Source organism: Salmo trutta, chromosome 14 (assembly GCF_901001165.1).
Source record: "Salmo trutta chromosome 14, fSalTru1.1, whole genome shotgun sequence".
NCBI classification, from domain to species: domain Eukaryota; kingdom Metazoa; phylum Chordata; class Actinopteri; order Salmoniformes; family Salmonidae; genus Salmo; species Salmo trutta.
Genome location: NC_042970.1, coordinates 32,896,809 through 32,913,923, shown reverse-complemented (window position 1 = coordinate 32,913,923; position 17,115 = coordinate 32,896,809). Strand labels below are relative to the sequence as shown.

At 41.1% G+C, this 17,115-nt stretch overlaps 1 protein-coding gene across 3 annotated transcripts; it reads left to right on the top strand.

Moving 5' to 3' along the window:
* The first annotated feature begins 1,116 nt into the window (after positions 1 to 1,116).
* On the top strand, positions 1,117 to 15,989 carry LOC115207868 (mitochondrial intermembrane space import and assembly protein 40-A). Of its 3 annotated transcripts, none has more exons than XM_029775391.1 (4): positions 1,117 to 1,681; positions 5,476 to 5,574; positions 5,797 to 6,200; positions 15,971 to 15,989. In XM_029775391.1, exons 1-3 carry the CDS (start codon positions 1,660 to 1,662, stop codon positions 6,159 to 6,161), a joined length of 486 nt encoding a protein of 161 aa, XP_029631251.1. In that variant the 5' UTR covers positions 1,117 to 1,659; the 3' UTR covers positions 6,162 to 6,200; positions 15,971 to 15,989. The 3 variants fall into 3 exon arrangements, with proteins under 3 accessions (XP_029631251.1, XP_029631250.1, XP_029631249.1); XM_029775390.1 differs by lacking the exon at positions 15,971 to 15,989 and adding an exon at positions 7,177 to 7,332; XM_029775389.1 differs by lacking the exon at positions 15,971 to 15,989 and having other exon boundaries at positions 1,118 to 1,681; positions 5,797 to 7,085.
* The last annotated feature ends 1,126 nt before the right edge of the window (positions 15,990 to 17,115 follow it).

Sequence of the window (17,115 nt, the reverse complement as noted above, 5' to 3'; positions counted from 1 at the left end):
GTTGTTTTTTCTTTGTCTGTAAAGATTATACTAACAACTTGAATTATTGTCTGGATAAATCCATCACAACACACTTAGAGCAAAGTAGCTTTGTGTCACATGATGAAAATAACTTTCCAATATCTGGAAGTCTAAACTAATGGTCGACGGTGTAAACCAATTTGCTTTCTTGTATCTAATCTACTTCAGTCAAGATTATTGTACCCCACGGTGAAATCGGGGAGGGGACTGTGGTTCTCTTACTGTCTGTCCCTTAAAGCCGATTTATGCTTGGTGTTGAGGCTCTGTATGGAGGTGTAACCGATGTGCAAGGGCCGCGGATTTCGTGGAGCGATGGGTAACGATGCTTCGAGGGTAGCTGTTTATGTGTGCAGAGGGTCCCTGGTTCGAGCCCAGGTAGGGGCGAGGAGAGGAAGCAAAACTGTTAGAGGGTGTGATGCAATTGCTGAGCTTGCGGAGGCCAAATCGAGCTCCGTATACCTCCCAAATATTTTAACGAGTGTATAGCTCCGCATTGACATGATTGGTTGACGTTAGGTAGAGGTGGAAGGTCCTGTATAAACACAAACCCACTTCCTTAACAACAGCTCTGCTCCATGAAACGCATGAAGTATGAGTGCCCTGACTTCTGCAGAGGCCGTATGACAGCATTTTAAGTCATACCTGTACATTAAAGCCGATTTATGCTTGATATGGCCATGTGGCCCGAAGACTCTGTATGGAGGGTTGTGTACCGCATCGCCGTGCGCCTCCCAAATGTTTTAACAATGCGGAGGGCTCCGTATAGCTCTGCATTTGCATGATTGGTTGACAATTTATGTTCATCAAAAGCCAATGTATGGTCATTCAAGCATCGAATTGGCCATACAGTATTTACTGCAATGTGGCCTCTACAGAAGTCAGGGCATTCATACTTCTTGCACTTTGAGAAGCAGAGCTGTTGTGAAGGAAGTTGTCAAGGAAGTGTTTGTGTTTATACAGGACGTATAGGCCCCACCTACCGTCAACCAATCATGTCAGTGCGGAGCCCTACACATTGTTACAACATTTGGGTTGATTTGGCCTCCGCTAGCTGGACCATATTGCATCAAGCATAAATCGGCCTTAGTCACACGAGTATGTTAACTCCGTATTGACGTTGAGGTTTAAAGTTGTAGCGGACTTTTCTTAGCGGATTTACATTCAACGCTAATTGAATTATGGGGCGTTTCAGGCCAGACGTGAACATAGTTGTACACTCGCAAACTCCATTAGAAACTAGGGCTGAGGGGCTTAAGTTGCAAACTTCCCTTGCTTGGCTAATCATTTGGACCGACGACAAATATGGCTGCGGGGATTCCCCCAAGGGCATATGACGAGGGTGTGTCTTTTAAGTGATTGGACTGCAACCTAAGTGTTTGACAGTTCCCTAAGAATTTATGTCAGGAACTAAGAGGGGCAGCTAAAATGGGTCCTTCGTTCTTACGTCCTCAGATGCACTGACACAAAAAACGTGGGTTATGTGAACGATGAAGTAGTTGTGAAACAGCTAGCTAGCTATACAATACCAAATTATTCTCCTTTTGTAATTGATAAAGTAGTATAACATCAGTCGGGAAACTCGGCACCGTAGGGACACCTTGAAGGGCACAACACGTCAGTAGACACCACACCGAAGAAATGTCCTCAGGCAAGGAGGAAGGTAACGTTACGTGCTGTGGGAATGAATGACCGCTTCTCTTCAAACTGGTTAGATGCAGTAGCTAGCTAGCTAACGTTGCTCGATCATTGTATTTTATAATTATGATTCTATTTAGAACGAGGCATTGTTTGTCTCCAATGCTTGTAGAACCAGTTTCAGACAGAGACAGATTGTCTAAATCTGTCTCTATGTCGCTGATTTCAGGCATGGTGTGTGAGATATCAGTTTCAGTACAAGTAGACGGACTGCTGTCGGTGTGATAACTTATGAATGGGTGATTCTGCAACTACGGGCACTTCTATGTATTCGGGTCAATTTTGGGGATTTTATAAATAATAGAACAAATACAAATATTTGTTAAGTTCACACAGTAATCACTCCATACTTTTTAAACACCTTTCTATATCAAGTATTTTAGGTACTGTTCAGATGCATTTTATACCTCAATTTCACTATTTTGCCCTTGTCCCTGACCCAGACTTTTAAACTTCTACTATGTTTTTCTATGAGAGAACATTAATAATTACACATTATATAATGGTATGTACTACAGAGTCAATTAAATAAAATCTATATCAATATTTATTGTGAGTATGCCCTTTTATATTGTTTCTTTTACACAAAATATACCTGTCCTTTGGGAGTGGTGTCATTTCCACCATTAAGGACGAAATACCTCATTAATAAAAAAAAAATCAATAGAATGTTAATTTAGTTACCATGGAAACATATTGTGACACTGAAGCACATGCCTGCAGTGGACAGTTGTTCCAGATGTGATGTCCAGAAGTTGAAGAAAAATCGAGGTAAATATTGCTTGTGTAGAGAATATTTGAATTGTCAGTCATTTCCAAACAGGCTATAATTTCTTTAATTTGTGGTAGAACTTTTGGGGGGGAAAAGTATATTTTAATAATTTAGTATAAATGATATGCTAGCTTTAATACTAACCAAAGCATGCTAAGCAGTCTGTCGATTTTCTTCAGAAACTGTAGAAGTGTAATTTCCATTACAAACTTAAGTGTGGTGGAAATGACAACGTGGTGGAAATGACACAAATCCATTATCTTACTTGTTTTTACATTGTTTTCTTCTTAATTTAATTTAGAAAATGGTCCAAGGTGTGCACAAGTTGAAAACTAAGTAGTATGTCTTTATTCTTAGAAGATGCCACATAAAACAGCACAGAGGTCACAGACATATAGAAACAAAATAAAAAATGATCCTATAAGATACCAGGAACATCTGCAAAAAGACAGGGAGAAGTGAAATCTATCTCTGAGCTTACAAAGCGAGAACAAAGAAACAAGAGAAGGCAATGGTAATGCAACCAACGGAATAGAAGACAGACTTTTTAAAGAGAACAGTTGCAATGGAGACCTACCTATCAGGCAACACACCACCTCAGTCACCAGATGTAGACCTACCTATCAGGCAACACACCACCTCAGTCACCGGATGGAGACCTAACTATCAGGCACCACAACACCTCAGTCACCAGATGGAGACCTACCTATCAGGCAACACAACACCTCAGTCACCAGATGGAGACCTACCTATCAGGCACCACAACACCTCAGTCACCAGATGGAGACCTACCTATCAGGCAACACACCACCTCAGTCACCAGATGGAGACCTACCTATCAGGCAACACACCGCCTCAGTCACCAGATTGAGACCTACCTATCAGACAACACCTCAGTCACCAGATGACTTGCAGCCAGAACATGAGGCTAACATACCTCCCCCTAACTTGCCTGCCCCTGATGCACACCCTGATACCCCTTCCTCATCGTCTGCAACAGGAATGAGAAGTCGAATACTTGCTGGAAGGAAAAAAGTTGGAAGATTTCGCTCAAAAGCATACAGAGATCTTAGTATGACAAACGTCAAACTTGATAATGCTTTACGGAAAGCTGAGAAATACAAAAAAAGGTATGATCGACTGATGAACAAAATGGAGAGACAAGATTCCCCAAAGACAAAACAGCAAATGAAGGGACCTCCGAAGAACTTGAGAAGGATTTTATTGTTTCAAAATGCCATCATTGCAGAGTTAAAACAAAAGTATAAAAAAAATGTCCAGTGCCAAGGACAAACAAGTGGCTTCAAAAATGCTCAGAGGCAAAGTATGGCTTGGTCAAAGCCACAAACAGAGAATTTGGATTTTCAGCAAAAGCAATGAGGGCAAATGAAAACAGGCCATCAAGTCTTCAATACTCCAGGAAAAATCAGTGTAACAGAATTAGCACTGCCACAGAAGAGAAAATCACTAGATTCTATGAACGTGATGACAACAGCAGAGCAACAAGAGGGAAAAAGGACCCACTAACGAGGAACAAGAAGAAAAAGCAGAAGCGCTTCTTGAATGGCACAATTCAGAACCTTTATCAGAAGTTTAAGAGGGAATATTCAGAAATTCAAATTTTGGGTTGTCAAGCCAGCAGTCCAGGATAGGGACACGTCTCTGCAAACCCCACACCAACCTCCAGTTCATGGTGGACAAACTACAGTATCACAAAGTGATCAGCTGCAGCAACATTGAGAAACTTTGAGTCTTTGTGCTGTAAGAACCTAAAGAAAGAGTGTGTGTATAGAGTGCGCTCCCTTTGTCAAGCAAAATAGCTTAAAACATCTGACTTTGATGCTGGTGAGCAGACATGGTGGTTTGAGTGGAAAAACAGAGGGACACATGGAGAAGTTCATGGTACATTTGACAGTAAAAGAAAAGGTATGTGGCACACTGCAGATTCTATTGGAGAAGTTCTCCAAAGGATTTTAAGAGAAGTTGGGGAAACACGTGTACAACATTCGACACCAATACTCCAAACGGAGAGAATTAAAAGAGAATTTGGGGAAAGAGATCATTGTGCATATTGACTGCAGAGAACTACCTGTGTAAATGGCCAATGAGAGACGACATCATATGGTACAGACCACAGCATATGCTTGGACTTGTCCCTGAGCCCCATCCAGGGACCAAAAGGCACATGGAGCTGGATGCCTTGGTCTGGGAGAAACATAGCTCTCTTTCTAAGCCTTAGATATATTGGAAACTCACTATACAGTACATACAAAGCAGGGCATAAAATCATACATGAAATAAAACGTGTAGCTCTCAATTAACTCGTCCCTCTATGTGCTAGAATTTCTATTTGTAGCATTTATTTGTTTTAGATATGGAAATCATATGGTTGTTATCATAATCTCACAAAAAGGTTGGGTGGAAATATCTTATTTTTCATGATAAATGTTTTCAGCTGTCACCAAGGAAAGTTTATACTTTCAGGTGTCGTGTTGAATTATTAATATTAGGAAAACCTTATCACTTAAAATAATATTCAATACAAGTTCATGTACAAATGTATAAGAAATCCATTATAAATCAATTGTATGATATTTAATTTAACTAAAATGGATGTTTAAAGACGTGATGGAAATGACATTTGTCTATGGCTGTCTGGGGGAAAATGACAAAAATATATACAATCCTGAATAGGATGATCGCAGCCATTCTCGGATATAGTTTCTAGACAAATCAAAGACAAGTACAATACTGGTAAAATGGTTTTTGAATAAGTTTTAATTTCTGAAAGTTTGCATGGCCCAAGTGCCCGAAGTTGCAGAATCACCCGACTATAAATTGGTCGGCCATTAATTTCCATCACATTTGACTGTATAAGTGAATAGTATATGATTGGACATATTAGCGTTGACTAACTTCAGTCCAAAATCCTCTTCATGCCACTTGAGTCAGCGGAGACTGATATCTGCCTGTCCTCTCCACACCAGGTAAGGACCGTGTCATCTTTGTGACTAAGGAGGAACATGAAACACCGAGCAACGCTGAGCTGGTGGAGGAGGATCCTGATGACCCCTATGAAGAACGAGGTGAGTAGAGAGGAGTAGTGCTTCTCAATTAGATTGCATTAGGCCCAGATTAGCTCAATTGCTAACTAGATTGACATGAGGACACGCCCCACATGTTTTCATTGGTTTGTTGTGACATTGGCCAGACTTGCTGACCTCTGTTATAACCAGTAACCTAATAGATTTGCACTCCTTTCTGGTATAATTAGTATCTGTTTCCCTTTTTCTCTGTCTCCTCCCAAGGTCTGATCCTGCCCAATGGGGAGATCAACTGGAACTGCCCCTGTCTGGGAGGGATGGCCAGCGGTCCCTGTGGAGCATCGTTTAAGGAGGCCTTCTCCTGTTTCCACTACAGCAAGGAGGAGGTGAAGGGCTCAGAGTGCCTGGAGCAATTCAGGGGCATGCAGGAGTGTATGCAGAGATACCCAGAACTCTACCCCCAGGAGGACGACAAGGAGACCCAGGGAGGGCCATCTGAAACGGATCCCTCCAAACAAGACTCTGCCCCTGAACCAACCCCTACACCTGCAGCCCCTGTCCAAGACTCTAGCCCCTCCACCGCCCCTGCTGACACCCCACCACCCTCAAACAGCTCAGCCTCAGGCTGAGCATGATTCACGACAAGCCCTTTCTATGGATGTGTTAAGGTGATCCTTTTTGTATCAATTATTTAAACTGATAAATGAAAGTGTTGACTATTCCCCCCCACTCTAACCCAGATTGGGTTTTCCTCATAGAATATAAGAGACTTGTAGAGGGAGGAGGGTAAGGAAAAAGATGGGATAACTTTATTCTAGGTGTGTGTATATTCCTCTCTTTTTGCTCCTTCAGGAAAAAAACAAGACCATGTGTGCTGTGCTATCCTTTGCCATTACTAGTGTTCTGTTTTTGTATTGATTGTTCTCTTTACTATAAAGTCCATTAGTAATTGTTCTCTTTACTATAAAGTCCATTAGTAATTGTTCTCTTTACTATAAAGTCCATTAGTAATTGTTCTCTTTACTATAAAGTCCATTAGTAATTGTTCTCTTTACTATAAAGTCCATTAGTAATTGTTCTCTTTACTATAAAGTCCATTAGTAATTGTTCTCTTTACTATAAAGTCCATTAGTAATTGTTCTCTTTACTATAAAGTCCATTAGTAATTGTTCTCTTTACTATAAAGTCCATTAGTAATTGTTCACTTTACTATAAAGTCCATTAGTAATTGTTCTCTTTACTATAAAGTCCATTAGTAATTGTTCTCTTTACTATAAAGTCCATTAGTAATTGTTCTCTTTACTATAAAGTCCATTAGTAATTGTTCTCTTTACTATAAAGTCCATTAGTAATTGTTCTCTTTACTATAAAGTCCATTAGTAATTGTTCTCTTTACTATAAAGTCCATTAGTAATTGTTCTCTTTACTATAAAGTCCATTAGTAATTGTTCTCTTTACTATAAAGTCCATTAGTAATTGTTCTCTTTACTATAAAGTCCATTAGTAATTGTTCTCTTTACTATAAAGTCCATTAGTAATTGCTTTTTGTATTTTAAAAACTTTGTTTCTACTTTCTTTCTTTCCATTTGTCTTTTATATTTAATTCACACCTGGTTTTTCATTTTTATTTTCCAATTTTCTCAGATTCTGTGGGTGCCTTGCAAAAGTATTCAGACCCCTTGGACTTCTTCACATTTTGTTGTGTTGCAAAGTGAGATTTAAAATTGATTTAATTATTTTTTTGTCAACAAATCTACAAAAAAGTTGAATAGAAATTAAATAACTAAAATAGTCATTGCATAAGTATTCAGCTCCATGAGTCAATACATGTTAGAAACACCTTTGGCAGTGATAACAGCTGTGAGTCTTCTTTGGGTAAGTCTATAAGAGCTTTACACACCTGGATTGTGGAATATTTGCCCATTATTATTTTCAAAATTCTTCAAGCTCTGTCAAGATGTTAGGGATCATGGCTAGATTTTCAAGCAGAAAAAAGTCTTGCCATAGTTTTGACTTAAATCTGCTTGAAAATCTAACTTGGCCACTCAGGAATATTCACTGTCGTCTTGGTGGATTTAGGTTATTTTCCTGCTGAAAGGTGAAGTCTTCTCCTAGTCTCTGGTGTAAAGCAGACTGAAGCAGGTTTTCCTCTAGTTTGTTGCCTGTGCTTAGCTTAGTCCGATGTCAAGTATATCCATTCCATGATGCAGCCATCACAATGCTTGAAAATAAGGAGGCAGTTACTCATGTGTTATGTTGGGGTCAAATCCAACACAAGGCTTTGCATGAAGTATATTCCTTTGCTGTTTTTTTTTTTGCAATATTAATTTCGTGCCTTGTTGCATACAGGATGCACGTTTTGTATATTTGTATTCTTTTCACTCTGTCATTTAGGTCATTATTGTGGAGTGACTACAATGTTGATCCAACCTCAGTTTTCAACCATCACAGACATTACACTCTAGCTGTTTTAAAATCACCAATGGCCTCATGGTAACATCCCTGAGCTGTTTCAACCTGTCCTGCAGCTCAGTTCAGGAGGACGACTATATTTCTTTATGTGTCTGGGTGGTTTAATATACACAGAGTACAAAACATTAAGATCAACAGCCTTAAGACAATTGAGACATGGATTATGTATGTGCGCCATTCAGAGGGTGAATGGGCAAGACAAAAGATGTAAGTGCTTTTGAACGGGTATATTATAAGGTGCTAGTTGCACCGGTTTGTGTCAAGAACTGCAACGCTGCTGGGTTTTTCATGCTCGACAGATTCCCATGTGTATCAAGAATGGTCCACCACCCAAAGGACATCCAGCTAACTTGACACAACTATGGGAAGCGTTGGAGTCATGGGCCTGCATCCTTGTGGAATGCTTTCGACACCTTGTAGAGTCCATTCCCCGACGAATAGAGGCTATTGTTATGGGGGGGGGTGTTAGTCACTCAAAGATCATGTAATTTATGTGATTTGTTAAACCAAATGTTACTCCTGAACTAATTTAGGCTTGAATGTATTAATCCACTTTGATATTTCAGATTATTTTGTCTTAATTGTAGACAAATGACAAATCCATTTTAATCCCTCTTTGTAAACACACAATGTGAAGAAATCCAAGGAGTCAGAATAGTTTTGTAAGGCACTCTGTATTGTTTCTGGATCGCTGAAAGCTTAAAAATATATATGAAATGGGAACGCAATAGAAGCTACAGTGCCTTCAGAAAGTATTCAAACCCCTTAACTTTTTCCACATTTTGTTGTGTTACAGCCTGAATTTAAAATGGATACAATTTCAATTTTGTGTCACTGGCCTCCACACAATACTCCATAATGGTAAAGTGGAATTATGTTTTTCAATGTTTTTACAATAATGGATAATGAAAAGCTGAAATGTCTTGAGTCAATAAGTATGCAACCCATTTGTTATGGCAAGTTCAGGAGTACATATTTGTTTAACAAGTCACAAGTTGCATGGACTCACTCTGTGCAATAATAATGTTTAACATGATTTTTGAATGACTACCTCTGTACCCCACATATACAATTAATTATCTGTTAATTGTATGTCTGGGGTCGAGCAGTGAATTTCAAACACATTCAACCAAAAAGACCAGGGAGGTTTTCCAATGCAACGCGAAGAAAGGCACCTCTTGCTAGATAGTTTTTTTTACCTGACATTGAATTTCCCTTTGAGCATGGTGAAGTTATTAATTACATGGGGTATCAATACACCCAGTCACAACAAATATACAGGCGTCCTTCCTAACTTAGTTGCCGGAGAGGAAGGAAACTGCTCGGAGAAAACTGAGGACATATCAACAACATTGTAGTTTCTCCACAATACTAACCTAATTGACAGTGAAAAGGAAGTCTGTACAGAAGAAAATTATTCAAAAACAAAAAACTGGCAAAGCAATTAACTTTTTGTCCTGAATACAAAGTGTTATGTTTGGGAAAAATCCAATATAACAAATTACTGAGTACCACTCTCCAAATGTTCAAGCGTAATGGTGGTTGCATAATGTTATAGGCATGCTTGTAATCGCTAAGGACTGGGGAGTTTTTCAGGATAAAAAAGAAACACACTGGAGCTAAGCACAGGCTAAATCCTAGAGGAAAATCTGGTTCAGTCTGCTTTCCACCAGACACTGGGAGATGTATTCACCTTTCAGCAGGACAATAACCTAAAACACAAGGCCACATCTTCCCTGGAGTTGCTTACCAAGAAGATAGTGAATGTTCCTGAGTGGGCGAGTTACTTTTTTGACTTAAATCTACACTGAACAAAAATATAAACACATGTAAAGTGTTGGTCCCATGTTTCATGAGCTGAAATAAGATGCCAGAAATTGTCCATACACACAAAAAGCTTATTTCACTCAAATTGTAACAGATGAGAAGAAGGCAGAGATGATGGCCAAGCGTTTGTTCAAGTGCATAGCTCAGCAAATTTGTCAGAGGGAGAGAGAACGAAAGAGGAGCATCCTGGAGTGCTAGATAGGAGGGAGGATGTAAATGATGCGTTGAATGAACCATTTATCATGGCAGACGTGAAGAGGGCAATAGGTAAGGCTGGGTTAACTTCACCTAGGAAAGATGAGCTGATGAGGCACTGGATAAGGTATTGGGGTTGTACAACAGAGTGTGGGAGGAGGGCAAACTACCAGGCAGTTGGAAGGAGGCAGTAGTGGTACCAATTCGGAAGCCAGGGAAGGACCCAACGAGGCCAACAAGCTATCGGCCAATAGCCTTAACATCACATGTATGTAAGATTATGGAGCATATGATAACGGAGAGGCTAACTTACTTCCTGGAGAGCAGGGGGTTAGTATCGCCAGATCAGAGTGGATTCAGGAAGGGTAGGGGAACAATGGGCCCAGTGCTCTGCTTAGAAACAGAGGTCAGGTGAGGCTCAGGTGAACAAGAAGACTGTTGTAGCTGTATTTTTTTGATGTGGAGAAGGCGTATGATATGATGTGGAAGGAGGGGTTGTTATCAAGCTTGATATTATGGGGGTAGGAGGAAGAACGTACAACTGGATAAAGGATTTCTTGTTTGGAAGGTCTATCCAGGTGAGGGTGGTGAAGTCTCTCAGGCAGCTACATGGTGGATAATGGTACACCACAGGGGAGCGTGATTAGTCCTCTGTTGTTCTCAATCATGATCAATGATGTTGACTCTCAGGTACAGCTGGATTTTGGGAGGTCGTTATTTGCAGATGATGGGGCCTTATGGAAGAGAGGAAGAAATGTTCCATACATAGTCAGGAAGGTACAGGAAGCAATTGATGAGGTAGAGTGGTGGGCATTAGGTTCTCTGTAGAGAACTGACAGTGTTCTTTACCAGGAGGAAGGTGGGAGATGAGGTATGCTTGAGGTTATAAGGGAGAAACTTGGAGAGGGTGGGGGTCTTCAGGTTCCTTGGGGTATACTTTGATACTAGAATGACCTGGGCAGAACACATTGAGAGAGTGGTGGGAAAGTGTATGAAGGTACTAAATGTGATGCGCTGTCTGACAGGGAAGGAGTGGGGGGCTGGGCGTGCCTCATTGAAGACCATATATGTTGCATTGATCCAATCTGTAATAGACTATGTAAGTATAGCGTATGGTTCGGCAGCCTGGACATCATTGGAAAGGCTAGATGTCATACAGGAACAAGGACTCAGAATATGTAGTGGGGCGTTTTGGATGTCTCCGGTGTTTGCAGTACAGGTGGAGGTGGGAGAAATGCCATTGCAGATTAGGAGACAGCAGCTGGCAATTAATTATCAGGTCAACCTACAGGGACATGGGGTATCTCATCCTGCAAAAGGGATTTTACAGGCATGCTGGGAACATGAGCAAAGACAGAACACGAGCTTTGGGTGGGTGGGTAGTACCCAGGCGAGGGAGATGAGACTGTATGGAAGGGAGTTTAGCCCAACGGTAGCTATTCCTGTGAATCCACCATGGCTCCTCCCACATCCAGTAGTAGATCTAGAAGTGTTGGAGAGAACACAGAAATATAGGGAGGGTGTTGATCCATCTGATTTGTTTAAGAGAAGTCTTGATACTGTGTATCAGGATTTTGCCATATACACAGATGGTTCAAAAGATCCAAGGACAGGATGTACTGGGTCAGCATTTGTAGTGCAGGAATATGGGGTGAAAATCAGGAAACGTATTACAGATCATCTGGCTGTATATATGGCGGAGATGGCCATACTGTTGGCCTTGCAGTGTGTGGGGGAAGTTAAGCCAGAAAGAGTAGTCATTTGCTCTGATTCATGTGCAGTGCTAAGGAGTGTCCAGTCCTTTATATCACGTAGCAGACAAGACCTGCTTTATGAGGTGCTACAAACCCATGGCAGGAGTAAACAAATGGGTATAGAGATAATATTTACATGGGTCCCAGCTCATGTGGGAGTGGAGGGGAACGAGGCAGTTGATGTACTGGCTAAACAAGCACTAAGTAGTGGGGATGTTGATGTGGTAGTTTCAATGAGCAAGGCAGAGGCAAAAAGCTTGATATGGACAGTGATGGTGGAGAAATGGCAGGAGCAGTGGAAGAGATACACTAAGGGCAGGCATTTATTTCAAGTACAGAGGAAAGTTGGGGAGGTGAGAACGGCAGGAAGGGACAGAAGAGAGGAGGCTATATTTACAAGATTAAGGGTGGGACACAGCCAGTTGAATAAGACCTTACATGTGATAGGAAAGCATCCAACAGGAAAATGTGAGTATTGCCAGGAAACAGACAGTGGACAGTATTGTTTGTTCACTTTCACAGCTAGAATACAGCTAGCTAGTTCAGCCTACTCAAACACCTGTCTCAAACAGCTGGCTATGGCTATCCAACACTGGAACTCTTCCAAGTCAAGGTAAACTTTTGGTTTTATGAATTTATTGCCACCGGGGCCTACCGATGTACTTGATACACTTTGATGAAACTGCTTGCTTCTGACTGTACACTGTAGTGAATGATTGTTTACTAATGCGTTAGTTGTAGTAGCTACAGTATGTTGACTATGACGTTAATATGGTGACAACGATGTAGGCTGTGTGCAGCGTTTAGCAGTAATGATATGAAGGTTTGGCTTGGAAAGGTTTTCAAATCAAATGTTTTGTCACATACACATGGTTAGCAGAGGTTAATGCGAGTGTAGCAAAATCTTGTGCATTTCTCTTGACTTTTTTAGCCTGGTCACAGACAGCTCATGTGTTGTGCACTGAAGTTGAAGTCCACAAGCGAAGAGAAAAGGTGAGAGGAGGAGAGCAAGTAGACGCGAGAAGGATTTATACAATGATCAATGCGATCATGCTATTTGTATGTGGCTGCTATGAAAGTGAACTGTGTTTGTGTGTGATCAGGGGTGTATTCATTCCGCCGATTCTGTTGAAAAACGTTTCTTAAACAGAAGCAAACGGAACTAAACGGGGATAAACATACCTGAATTTGTCTAATAGAAACTCGTTTGCAACTGTTGGACTAATGATTACAACCTAGATCAGCTAGTTGCAGGCAAGAGTGTGCAAGGCGGTATTGGATGTGTCAATGTCTGTCACCTTGATTACTCAAATTTCTCTCAACCTGTGCACCTACATTGTAAACTTTAATTCATAGGCTAGATTGTAGCAAACTCATGATGGGTATAGGGAAAATTAGAGTATCGTGTATTAGCCTAAACCTATCGACGTTATATTGAGCTGGGTGAATGTAATATGAATGACAGTCATCCACTATGCTGTAATAGAAATAAGGCCATGCTCGTAAAGAAAATGATTGTCCTCCCTCATCTTAAACGGCACCAACCGCCACTGATTGACATAGTTGAGCTGTGAGTTGTGGATTCTGACTGAGGTGTGTTTCCAGTGCTTTTGAAATAAATGAGACTGAATCAGCTTGATCTGAAGTGAATAGTGATATTATAATAAATTGTTCTCTTTAAATTGTTGTGAGACATTTTAAATTAACCCTTGTATCTATTGTGAACAGCAGTATGTGGTTGTTAGAATTAAGGTGAGTTGGCGCTCTTAGACAGATACAAGATACTTTGTTGAAGTTTGATTTTCCCCAATCCTACTCTAAAATAATATGGAAACCATACAGCAAAGAGATGTCAGTTCAAAAATGTAATGTAACAAAACCTGCACCTGAGTGCATAGTTCTGAGATCCATAGTTGTTACTTAAACCAATCTCACAATAACTTTATTGTGTAGGGAACACTACTTCAGAACAAGGTCACAGCATTACATGACAACAAACCTAGAATAGCAAAAATGTACATAGGCACGAGTCAGTCATCTGAACACAATCTATATTTGAACCATGAGTTTTGTATCAGCAGTGTGACTGAACTGTCTACTATTACAGAAAGAAACCTGTCAGTTCTGAGCATACAGTTAGGGAAAAAAGTATTTGATCCCCTGCTGATTTCGTACGTTTGCCCACTGACAAAGAAATGATCAGTCTATAATTTTAATAGTAGGTTTATTTGAAGTGAGAGACAGAATAACAACAACATCCAGAAAAACGCATGTCAAATGTTATAAATTGATTTGCATTTTAATGAGGGAAATAAGTATTTGACCCCTCTGCAAAACATGACTTGCTGTACTGCTCCTTAGTACATAACTCTAAGGCTACTTCTGAAGGAGCTTGAACAAAACTGCTCAGAATGGAAGACATTTTCCTCAACCAATACAACTATTACAAAGGCTAAAAAAAAAAACACAACTCACCTGCTGTCAGTCTGGGTTCAAGGACAGGAGCCACACCCCACTATTCTCCAAAAACAACTAACTAACTGGCCCTGGTCTTCGTGCAGTCACATGTGGTGGGGTTTTATGCACACAAAACCAGTGGAGTGGAAAAGACAACCAGAAACTGGCGGCCCCCCCATAACCACGGAGGTGCTCCCGAGCCGATGTAGGGGAAAGGAAAAGGGAAGCTCTATCCACGTTCACTGCCACCTAAAACAAAAACACCACGAGCCTCCTATTGACACTCGCTGATAAGCCTGAACAGGAGAGGACTCCCACTTGAACAAAAACCCAGAAAAATCCAGAGTGAATTGTTAACCAAATTTAGCTACCAAACTGAACCAAAATAACACATGGCTCTCAACACTCTCTCCAACAATGTTGGCCCAACCAAAACATCCCCTCAAACCAAAAAATTTGGCAAACTAAACTAACCCAAGTTAACTATAAAACAATAGTCAAATAAGCCAAATTACAAATAAACAAACGTATCAATAATAAAGCAAAGACAATCTAGACAAAACCTTAACCAACTATGACAAAAATGTTAAAGTAAACTAAAATATTAAAGTAAGACTAAAGTACAATCAACTTTAACTTACGGATGAGCCCCCACTTGTCACATGCCGGCTCATAGCCTGTGGCAAAAATGAGGGGACATCAACAACAGGTATAGGCCAATTCAAAAAGGTTCTTTATTATAAACAAAACTATTAACTTTAAACAAAGGAAAAAGGAATGAGGTGTGGAAATGTCATAATGTAGGGTGTATGTAAAGTGCATGGATGCGTGAATATGTGTGTGTGAACATGACTGAGTGGAAACTACGTAAAACTACAAAGGAACAAACCAAACAGGATCATACCTGGAGGAGCAGGGGGAGAGAGGTTAGTGGAGCAGTTTTATACCCTGAGACCAGGTGGCTCCAATCACTAATGACCCTCCTCTGCCTGCAGGAGGAACCGCCCCTGCACTGCAGAGGAGGAGCCGTGACACAACCTATTTCTGGTTAATACATAGTCATTATTAGAGATGGTTCCATTGTATTTTCCTGATTAAGGGGGGTGGCAGGTAGCATAGTGGTTAGAGTGTTGGGCCAGTAACCGAAAGGTTGCTGGATTGAATCCCAGAACTGACAAGGTAAAAATCTGTCGTTCTACCCCTGAACAAGGCAGTTAACCCACTGTTCCCCGGTAGGCCATCATTGTAAATAAGAACTTGTTCCTAACTGACTTGCCTAGTTAAATAAAAGTAAAAAAAATTCTGTAGGGTACATGGGCCTGTTCTGAGATGCGTACAGTATGTGTGTTTTTCTGAGTTACATGATTTAGCTGAGAGGTCAGAGGTCAGTGCCAGTTTACGTCCCAAATGGAACCCTGTTCCCTAAGTAGTGCAGACCCAGTAATTGTCGACTGAACGTGTGTGCCACATCATATTCACTAGAAGATCAATTATTACCCTTTTCTGGTTCTGCCCTGCTATTGGTGCGGTGAGGAGGGGGAAAAGGCCAGATAACCAATGAGAGTGCCTAGAGGAGGGTGACACTCAACACAGGTAGCTGTCTGACAATCTACGTCACCTTTACTCTGATAAAGAGTGGACAGCAGTGAGCTACAGAGCTGCATGCCCATTTTCACTGTGATCCTGACATTGTGTGTCTCTATGGGTTTGTCTCTCCTCTGATCCTGCTTAAGTCCCCCACAGTAGACAGGATGTTGAACCTGAAGGAGCTGTGTAGGGGCCTGCCCCTGGACCCAATGACACCCAACCAGGGCCGGGACCCCAATGAGCCACACGCACCCGTCCGGACGCCCAACCTCACTCCAGAGGAGGGGAGGGTGAGTACACAGACATACTGTCACATCTCTGGAATGCAGACCCATGTCAACGAGCATAGACATCACACTCAGGGATTTACCTGTAGATTTTTCCAAGACTTCTCAGTTTATCTTTGAGTGGAACCATAATGCTTTTAATATTTTAGGAGTAACTAAACTAGAGGCATATCCCATTTATAGCCAAGGAATTATCTTATTGAGGCCAGTGTCATAAACTTCATAAGCTTTTTTTTATCTCATCCAGAGAATTGTCAGTTTAGGTGTCAAATAATGCCCATCCTTGTATTCCTCAGTGAGAGTGAATCTTTAAATTGAAAAAGGAGGAGTGAAGATTACAGACACACTACAGCTTGTGGGTTGTATCCAAATATTGTTGGAGACAATTGGGGAAACTGAACATAATAACACACAGTGCATGTGATTAACTTGATCCAATCTACTGGGGGTCAATGATGTGTTGACGCACGGTTCACATTATGTAATGCTCAGCACAATGGCATTTTTTTGGCTTTAGGGTAGGAGACAGTGTTGGTTCACCCCCTCAGAACCTTCTATCAGCTTCACTACCGTTTGCCAGAACTGGGAGCAATGGACACTGTCAACGATTAAGAGAGATACGAGTGAGTGCTTTCAGAGGGGGCTAGAGAGGGGGAGCGAAACACAAAGGACCAGAAAGTTAGCAAAAGAGAGGATGCAAAAGAAAAAGAGGGTCAATGTCCTTGAGTTATTTCAAAACAATTACGCCACATTCTGACCTCCTGTCTCACCCCCTCCTTTCGTCCTCCTCTCTAGCTGGCCCTGAGGAATGACCTGCGCTACCCTTCCTCCCACAACAACATCCCGGCTTCTGAATTTGCCTGGGAGCTCAGGCAGTATGGACACATCTTCATGTACCGCTTCTGCCCTCTAATACATATTAGGTACTTATAAACATCAAAAACACCACCTCTCATCTCCCCATCTGTAGTAATCTGTCTCTCGATTCCATGATACGGTCCTAT